The sequence below is a fragment of the Corylus avellana genome, chromosome ca5 (assembly GCF_901000735.1).
Source record: "Corylus avellana chromosome ca5, CavTom2PMs-1.0".
In the NCBI taxonomy this organism is placed as follows: domain Eukaryota; kingdom Viridiplantae; phylum Streptophyta; class Magnoliopsida; order Fagales; family Betulaceae; genus Corylus; species Corylus avellana.
The window spans coordinates 10,549,067-10,559,583 of NC_081545.1; the positions used below are offsets into that span (position 1 = coordinate 10,549,067).

Below are 10,517 nucleotides of genomic sequence, written 5' to 3' on the forward strand. Positions count from 1 at the left end.
ATGAATAGGTAAAATTACAAACAATTAAAAGACAAACACACTAAATTGAGATAAATTGAACTTTATGGAGGACATTACAAAAGTGATAACAATTCAAGAGGGTAAAGCTAAGTTTTCCTTTTCTTTTCTTTTTTTTTCGAGTATTGCTACCTATTACACCTGCATTTCACTCTCATCTCATTAGGCTAATGTGATAATGTCCATTAACTCTTTTTCTTTTTTTTTTTAATTTTAAATTTTAAAAAAACTACCAGATTCAAGGACTAATGAACATTGCTACATCAGCTTAAAAGAATCACAAATGGGAGTGTGATATAGGTGTGGTATGTAGTATTACAATTTTCTTTTTAGTAAGTTGTTCCACTGGCTTTTTAAAATAAATAAATAAACCTTCAATATGAGCAAGGAATTTATCCCTTTTCACTCTGACGATTAATAAAAGTTTTGATACCTCCATCAGATTTCTAAATTTAAACCAACAGCATTTCCAGACATTCTACTTATCAAAAAACACTTCTAGGCATTCTACTTATCAAAAAGCACTTCCAGGCATTAAGACAATGTTGGCGGCTATCTTCTCTGCATCTTGAATCTGGAAACTGGCTTTGAAGGTTGGGAACTCGGGGGCTACAAAGGCCAAAATCATTATATTTTACATCAATGGAGAAGCTACTAATCACCACACTGCATAAGATATATTATCAATTAGTGAGCCTACCTGTGATGAAGTACCAGATTGTTGACTAAAATTTGTTTGAATATTGTGAGTGTGCTCTATAATGGAGCCTGGAAAAGCCTGCAAACAATAGATGGTAATAAAATAATTGGTAAAGGCTGACACAGGTATTAGCTACTGTTCATTTCACCCAATTGACAAGTGATATACCTTGTGACTATCAAATCCTGGTTTTGAAGTCTGGTCAGGAACCTGTAAAACAAAGGCTGCTTACAGTACAAGATCTATTGAAGCTATTTAGTGTTTTTACATTTGTTTATATGCATGCTCTTGTACACATCACATTAGAATATTAGCAATTGTCACTAAGGTGGGGATTTCATAGACCTGTTTCATTCTTTTGAGATAGAGTACTTGAATGATGTGGATAAGAATTAAAATCAGACATCACTTCTCATGACTTTCACAAATGCCAATTCCAAATTGTTTCGTGGTATTTGAAATGAGGAAAAAGCACATTTTCCTAACAGAAGTTGCAGAAATTACAGAGCAAAAATCCAGAATCATGGAATTAAAACTGAGAAATCCTAGCACCAGTTTATTTCGCATCAATTGGCTTTTGAGAGTAACCACTATGGCGTCATTTAAATGTTTTAGCACAATGTATATTTTTTCATTTATTCATTCAAAGTAACAATCATTTCCACAAATTTTATTTTTCAACCAGGTTCCTTAGTTGTGAATCAGTCTCAAAATTGTTTCCATTATAGACTTCTTCGTGACAAAAAGAATGATCCAATCAACTCTTCTTAAAATGCCATTCTGTATATGTAGGGGAACCATAAAATGACGCCACTTTTGCTGCCATGAAAGCATTAAAAGACACCATTCCATAACCTTCTTGACTGTTCCCAAGAAAAATAATCAAGATTTTGAAACTCATACGCAGACAAGAATGTATCAAAGGAAATGCTATAGAAAGGACAGATAACAATCTACCGAAGGAACACCAATAAAAAAGAAATAGATATGTGTTTGCATATAAGCGTCTGTGACCTGTAAGCTAAGTGCAACATCAGGTGGCCAGAGTAATATAATAATCACTACTTGCATGCTGTTTGGAAAGAAAATAAATATGCCAACACCAGAGAGCAGCAAGAGTGAGGTGGAGTTCAGAAATAAGCCATAGACACCTGACTTCTTGATGAGTTTGCTGCTTGAACATTCTCCTTCACTTCAGAAATCATGAAAGCCTTCTCAGGAGGACTGGATTTTATTGCATTGTGTGCCAAACTTGTACCATGTGATATTTCATCTGAAGAGACATGATACAGAAATCAGTTTTAGCAGAAATGACAAGTAGATATGAGCTTAACAACAATTGGCCAAAGTAACAAGCCGATCAATCCCACTCAACACTACTTAAGTGTCATTATGACTGTCAAAGTTATTATAGACTTGGTGGATCCACAATTAGTCAGAAGCCTCTCCTGTCAAAATCTGACACCATGAGAAGGAGAGGGGAGGAGAGGGGGGGTTGGGTGGATGGGAGATAATCATCAGTCTGAGCGTGTAGGGCATAATTAGTAGTCTATCAAAGATCTAGAAATTAATCTGCTATTCAAGAAAGAAAAGAAGAAGACCAATACGAAAGAAATGATTAAAGACTAACCTTTGGGTACCGATTGCACTGTCAAACCTGTACACTGCATTTTAGATTATTAAAAAATCAATGACTCATAAAAACATATAATATCAGTAGCTGAGAAAAGTCAAACAAGCAATAATGCCAAGAAAAAAAAAGCATATAATACCAGTATCTGAGAAAAGTTAAACAAACAATAAGGCCAAGTAAAAAAAAAAGTAGGAAAATGCTATCTTACATTTAGCTGATCAGTTAAATCTTGCTGAGGATGATGCTTATTTAGAAGCTCTTCAGTGGCTGACTTTTTATCTCTCATCCGCTCCAACAGTTTTCTTGACTGATAGTCCTATTTGATCAATGAATGAAACTAACTATTCGTTACAAAATCCAATGTCTTTGAAGTCATTTTTCAACATCTCTAGCTAAAATCTTATAATTTAATCCAACACATTACCTCTGAATATCTGAGATTTTTATCAAGAGATCTCTGATTCAACAACTGATCAAAATCAGCTCTCATTTTCTCTTCTTCATCAGTCTCATTGTCATGTTCAGCTTCAGGTTCTTCTTTTTCAAGTTCATCCAGCCTGGACATTATACGAGCATATTCTTCATCCTTAACGGCAACCTTTGCATTGTCCTCATCCCTTCCATCGCCGAATTCAGCTTCAAGTTCTTCTTTTTCAAGTTCATCCAACCTGGACATCATACGAGCGTATTCTTCATCATCAACTGCAACTTTTGCATTGACCTCATTCCTCCCATTGCCAAGTTCTTCTTTCTCAAGTTCATCCAACCTCGACATCATATGAGCAAATTCTTCATCTTTAACTCCAACTTTTGCCTTGTCGGCTTCAGAAAACCGGGGAGCACCTTCTTTTGGTGGACCTGGAAAAGAACATTGATCCCTTAAGTGTTGATAGGCTTCAGGATAGTAATCAATTCCAACAAATTTATAGACAGATTGGGTGAGCAAATTATTGACTAGCTCAATGCTACACTTGCTAAATAATAATATTGCAAAAAGAACATTCTAGTGCATATACAGCATTCCATGCATTTATAACATTTGGCAGTTAAGATCTTGGGAGGGCCCCAAAAATATTAAGCACAACCTTTGGCAGTTTTCTAGAACAGAAGCTCATTTTTAGAAATGATTCCTTTTCCCCTCAGTAGAGGAGTTCTGTGTACAACTAATCCTTTCAAATTTTTTTTTTTTTGCCAAGCTCTTTACGAATTAAAACAGTGTTTTGATGAATATTAATATAAAGGGGTCACATTATTACTCAAATCATACAGCAAACAAACAAAAAACAAGAAGTTTGATGTAAGCAAATAGTATAATCAAATCCTCCAGCACTTTTACAACTCAACTGCTTCTCAAGTTTCAGAATGAAGCTACTGACAGAAACAACAAGAGGCAAGAACCTGCCTGATTGAGATTCCCTCTCAGTAGAATTTTCCTCCACATAATCTTCCCTTATCTCTACAAGACCTTCCTGTTGTAAGTAGGAATAAAAATACCAACAGATCAATGTCTAATCATGTATAGCCATCAGATGCCTTATGAGATAAATAACACATCAAGATATGATAGAAGCTGTACTTTAAAATATAGACAGAAAGAAGCAAGCATAACGGTGCAAGTCCCTATCATGTCAGAAATAAGGCATCCTTTATCTGTTAACATTCAACCACAAAGTCATTTTTTTTTTTTTTTTTTTTTTTGATAAGTAACATTCAACCACAAAGTCATAAAAAAGAGTAATGCTACTCTTCACACCCGTTGACGTGACGTGTTTTAAGTGGTTTCCCATGTCAGCGACTTTTTTTTTTAAAAAAAAAAAAGTCACTTAAAATACGTCATGTAGCAAGTATGAAATGAGTATAAAAAATAGGTGTGAAGAGTGACATTACTCCATAAAGAAATTCAAGAGTAGAACTATTCTTTTATACAACCCAGTAAAACCAAGAAATATGCAGTTCACAAAAGAAATGCTGGTTCACGTGATGTGTGTATTTGCAGCATTGAGTAGCAAAAGGATACTACATCAAAGACTTATTTGCTCTAAATCACGTAGCATTATCACAAAGAACAAGCATGAGCTTATAGAGTAGATACACGATTGTCAAAACCATGCACCATTTTCAACATATTCATAGCGTACCTGTCTAATCGGAAAAGTATTAATTAATCCAACATTAACAATATTATTATACATAATCACATAGCATGCAGATGCGCATAAGCCAGAGCTCTATCAATCTAAAATTCGAGTAGCCTCCCAATTCTTTTTACTTCAATTCAAAGCAATTACCAACTTTCACTTTCTTTATTTATTCCATCATCCAAAGTACACCAAATTGAATACAATGCATTGCTACCCCTATTTGTATAACATTCACATAGGAGTATCATATATGTGCTTCAAAACAACAAACAATTCCACAATTCGCCATAAAATCCGATCCATCTGTTGGTGTTAGTGATCTCATTGGCACAACACATACATTGTGCGACCTATTTCCTACCGGCTTAAGCTTTTGGCATTATTTTTTTAAAAAAAAATTGATGTTTTAAAATGAGTTCAATTAGACATCTCCATTAATTAAAATGAGTTCAATTTGGCACCCATCGAAAACGTTTGATTATTTGTTTGTGTTTCCCACTACCTAAAAGAGCAACAAAAATCAGTGAGAGAGAGACACACCGCAGCTTCAGAAGCCGTGGCACCGAAAAACGAAGCCTCGGCTTGAAGATCGCGCATCATGACCTTCAGAGACTCAGCTTGCGACTCCAAACCCTGCTCTCTTCTCGTCAGAATATCCACCGTCTGTCTGGACGTTCTTTCCGCATAGTAACCCTCTCCTAAAAGAACCTAAATTATAAAAAATGTTGATTAATTACACAAGTCGTAGTAGTAAAATGGAATAAAATGATAAATTATTATAATTATTATTACCAGAAATTCATTTGTATGTATCAAACGGCCGGGGAAAAACGCCGCTTTGCCAAACGGAACCTACGGGCAGAGTTCAAAGAAAATAACCGATATGAATTCAGAAAGAGTAAGGTAAATTGTATAGAAAGGTAAAGAGTTAGAGAGCTTTGCCATGATGTCGTGGTGGAGGTCTTCGGGGAGCCTCTGGACGAGGCTGATGAGGCTGGTGTTGTCGGAGATGAAGCCTTGGACGCGGTCCAGCTCGGCCTGCTCCTCGACGAGCGTTTCTTTCACGCGCCTCACCGCCTTCTCGGTGTCCTCCGGCGGAAACAGCGACGCGAGCGGGGTCACCGTCCCCTTCTTCGCTGCCTGTTCCATGTTCGCTCAGAGAGTGAAGAGAGAGAGTTCTGCAGGGGTTTAACGAGGGGTGGGTGACAAAACGCATCGTTTTATTATGAATGTCGTTGCTGACGAAAGGCTCGCGTTTTAAATTTTCATCAAGTCCTTTTGAGTTCATCTCTCTATAATAGTTTCTGTCACACTAAATTTTTTCTGCCAAACCGAGCTCACAGCCTTGTAGTGTACTCTACTACACCAGATTTCAGCCCTTTAACCAAGCTCTTTACCCCTTATCAAACACTCAGCCTCACCGGATCCTAACCCTTAAAACCAAGCTCATATCTCCTATCATACACTCGGCCACACCAGATTCCACCCTTTAGCCAGGCTCATAAAACCTATCTTACACTCAGCCATACCGGATTATATTCCAAAAAAAATATATATATAGCCTTACCACCTACTACCACTCTTCTAAATACCAAAGATATTATCCGACCAATCCCCGTCATTCTCGATGCCTCCAATTATTTGGCTTGGTCTCAAAATATGAGTAGGTGACTCAAAAGACATTGTCTTTTGAAATATGTTTTTGGCGAAGAATCTAAACCCGTTGCTGGAAAAGAGGAACCCGCTACGGCTTTCTCTACCCGCCTCCGAATATGGAAAAATATCAATTACAGGATTATCTCTTAGTTCTCCAACACTTGTGCCGTTTCCATCAGCATGACCTTTGGCAATCTTGACAATGCCAAAGATGTTTGGGGCATGTTAGCTCAACGCTACAACACTACCAATCTTGCTCAGCAATTTCAGATTGTGACCAAGCTTCATCGCATGCACCAGGAACCAAGTCAGAGTATTACTGATTTTTATTTACAAATGACTTATCTTTAGAATCAATTAGCATTATGTAAGCCAGAGTTGAGGGATAAGGTTGATGCCTCCAAGTACATCGCTTTTCGCCAATGGCAAATCTAGGTATTCATTCTACCGGGGGCGTCAATAAAATAATAAAATATAATGATAAAATAATTTTTTTTTTTCTCTTTATATATTATATTTTTATTATAATATGGTAAATACAATAAAATAAAATAAAATTATATCACAATATACGTATTACAAAAAGCATATATTATCAGACTTCATAAATATATGCTAAATTGATATATCAGTTACCATGTAAGCACTACTACAAAAGTAAAGGAAAATACAAAATACAAAGGGCTTAAAATTGCATTCTACGCGGTCTTAGAGCAACAAAATCATCAATTATCAAATTTGAATCGAAGCTTTTAGCAATTTTTCTTTCAATGTAGACAAGTAGATTATCTCCAAGAAACTCATCTTCCATTTTGTTACGAAGTCTGATTTTAACAATTTTCATTGCTGAAAATGCTTGTTCGGTAGTTGCTGTAGACACTGGAAGAGTCAAAACAAGACGAATCAATCTATCAATAAGATAATATGTATATGATTTTCCGGCCTCTATCAATCCTCAACATAATTCTGCAATAGAAGACAATTTTTGTAGTTTCGGATGATTAAGCATGTCAACTTCAAAATGCTTCAACTAAAATCTCAAAATAATTTTTTTTCTGCTCAGAAAAATCAAGAGAATAGTACTTCTCTGCAAGGCTACATATGTCATCAATATTAAATGATTTATAAGCATCTTTTGGATCCAAAGCTGAACTAAGTGTCAAGAGTTTCATTGCCCTTTCACCAAATCTACAATCAAGCTTTTGCAATTGAAAGTCTATAGTAGCATTGAATACATCAAAATGATAATGATGTTCCACCATAATGTTATCCCGTGAAGATGACCTCAGCCTTTAACATAACAAGCACCCAAATCCGGAATGTCTATTTCAAATTTCTTGGAAAAAGAGACTACTTTCTCAAGAAAATTATCCCAATCTTCATCTCTCAATTTTTGGAGGAGTGCTTTTGTATTAGAAACTAATTGCATAGCATTCAAGATGTCTTGAGATTTTTGTTGCAAATGTTGACAAAGACAATCAGTAGTACCCATGATTTCCCTCATCAAATGTAAAATGAATATGAATTTGAATTATGTAATCATTTCATAAGCAGCATCAGCATCCCCATGTTGAGAGTAAGTAGATCTTTATTTGATAATCTTTTCAAGCACTGAACAAGCAGGATTAAACAACCTTAGTAGGCTACAAATGGAATAAAAATGAGAACCCCAACGAGAATCACCAGCTCGTTTCAAAGTGCCAATTTGGTTAGCCACTTTTCCAGTTTCAAGTTCATCAATAACTATCAAATGTGCGATATCTTCTTCTTGAGCATCTTGCAAATCACGATGACATTTACATGAAGCACTAACCACATTGATAATGAAATTCAAATTTGAGAAGAAATCATGAAAAACAATTACCTCTCGAGATGCAGCAACTAATGCTAATTGTAATTGATGTGGAAAACAATGAACATAGTATGCACAAGAACATTCATTAAGAAATAATGCCTGCAATCATTTCCATTCACCACGTATATTGCTAGCATCATCATACCCTTGCCCATGAATACTTTGAATATCAAGACAATTTTGAGAAAGAACGTCAGATATTTTGTCATTTAAAGTCAATGCCGATGTATCTTTAACTTGGACAATATCAAATAAGCGTTCTTATATAAAACCATCTTTATTAACAAATCTCAAAACAATAGTCATTTGTTCTCTCTTATACTCATCTCGTGCCACATCAACAATAATGCAAAATTTTGAATCATCAATTTCTTCACGAATTGCATCTCGCACCCTTTTTGCCCGAACATGTAAAATATCTTTTTGGACATGATGTGAAGTATATTTTGCATTTTGTGGAGCATTTTCTAAAACAACCTTGGAAACATCCTCATTGTAATTGGACCCAAGTTTTATCAACTCGAGAAAATTGCCACGATTTTTAGAATCAGGACCTTCATCGTGACCTCTATAAGGACATCCTTGATATGCTAAATACCGAATATAATCGATTGAAGTCTTCAATCGCAATCGATTGTGCAATTTTTTCTTCCGAAGTTTGCTTATCTATCACCTTATCAATATGCTGAGATTGATTCTTCAAATTGTCACAACACTTAACAGCATTATTATGAGGTGAACATGACACATTTCTCATGTGGGCCAAAAAAGAACAATGCATACCATCATTAACTTTCTTCCAATTATGAAATCCTTCAATTGTAAATGCACTACCTCCAAACCGCCCCATAGGCTTTTTAACAAAAAGAAAGCAGGGTAAACAATAAGCAGCATCTTTGTACTTAGAATATTCTAACCAATCAAACATCTTATACCAAGATGATTGAAATCTTTGGCGATTTTTTTTTTCAGTTCCCGAAAACGAATATCCAGAACTATTAGAAGAAATGAACCTATGCGGACCAACTTTAAGATAAGCACATCTAATTTCATCACATTGATTAACAAGATATTCCCATATTTGAGGACGTAACCTTGGATCATGTTGTAGAGTAGAAATGTCAAATGACTCAACTACTTGAGATTCAATTCTTGGCATCTTAGAAGGGCGTTGCTCAGGAGCTAAAGTTTGAGGATTGGATATCGAGGAAGACATTTTAGAATTTGAATCAGCATCTTTTTTCTTAAAAAATGCATCAATTGTTTTTGGCTTGCCCATAATGTAATCTAAGAATTTTCATAAACCTAGAAAATTATTTATCTATTAGTTTTAATTTTCAGACTAAACAAATCTTAAACTAAGGACATCACAAACATAAAATAATTTAGACTACTTACGAAGTAAACTAAGTACAATTAATAGTGTTTAAAAAAAATGAGTACATTTTGGTCAATTAGTTATGTTGAGGAATTTCTTGAAAACAAACCAACCGCAATAAGAAATTAGCCGAATGCTGCAAACCAATAAAAGCAAATAATTAATTAGAAGAAGAAAGAATGGAACACAATAAAAAGAAGAAGTTATCTTCCAAATTGATTACTTATTTTAAAGATATTTATTACTTTAATAGAATAAATTAAAAAAAATTCAATTAAAGATTATTTCCCCATTCCTCAAACTCTTCATCTCATGCTAAAGGACTATTTTTTTCCCCTCCCCAGCCCCCCTAATCAACCTTTACAATAAATGAAAGACTAAAGAAAGAAAAAAACAAAAACAAAATTACTTTACACAAATCACACCTTTTTTTTTTTTTTTTTTTTGTCTCATTGTTTCACTTCACACCCACACGGCCACATGCCACAACCACAGTCCACAAATAATTTTTTTTTTTTCTTATCTTTTTCTTTTTCACTCTTGAACTTTGAGTCTTGTCCTTATCTTTTTAAGCCTTAAACATCTTATTTCACAGAGTAGTCTTCTACTCTTCTTTCACCTTTCAGCGTTTCACGGAAGCGGCAAGCCACAAGCCAAAAAAGCTTTCACTGTTAACCGTTTGGTCCGTTTCAGAGTGTTTCTCTTCTTAGTTCTCACATGCTCAAATTTCTTCGAAGAAAAAATGGTGTTTCAGAAAAGCCCCAAATCTCAAAGCATAAATCAAATTAAATTCTACAGTCTACAGAGTCACAACGAAGAGAATAAACTCATGGTGTTGCACTGTTGCTGCCGCTAGTGGTGCGTGGACGGCCAATGGTGGATGTACAATAGATCGACGGTCAGACAGTGGGTGTGAGACAAATTATGGTGTTCAGCCTCACTTGTTATTTCTTCAACAACAAAAAATTCTCTCTATTTTTTGAGGTTGTCGGGCTGGGTGAGATTGTGAGAGAGTAAAATTTGAGGGATTTCTTGAAACAAAAACTTTGCCCCCTTTCCCCATGACCCTTGTGCAGTGTGCGTGTGTAAATTTTGATTGACAATTTGACAGGATGGTTTGCCGATTGCATGGAGAG

General features: G+C 35.3%; 1 protein-coding gene across 1 annotated transcript; it reads right to left on the reverse strand.

Annotated features, from left to right (window-relative positions):
* Positions 1-398: 398 nt before the first annotated feature.
* Positions 399-5,709, reverse strand: LOC132181470 (uncharacterized). Its single transcript, XM_059594704.1, has 11 exons — positions 5,435-5,709; positions 5,285-5,344; positions 5,033-5,200; positions 3,754-3,820; positions 2,776-3,209; positions 2,560-2,667; positions 2,349-2,382; positions 1,870-1,991; positions 887-928; positions 719-796; positions 399-627 (listed from the first exon to the last, which is right to left on the reverse strand). Exons 1-11 carry the CDS (start codon positions 5,639-5,641, stop codon positions 571-573), a joined length of 1,377 nt encoding a protein of 458 aa, XP_059450687.1. The 5' UTR covers positions 5,642-5,709; the 3' UTR covers positions 399-570.
* Between the last annotated feature and the right edge of the window lie 4,808 nt (positions 5,710-10,517).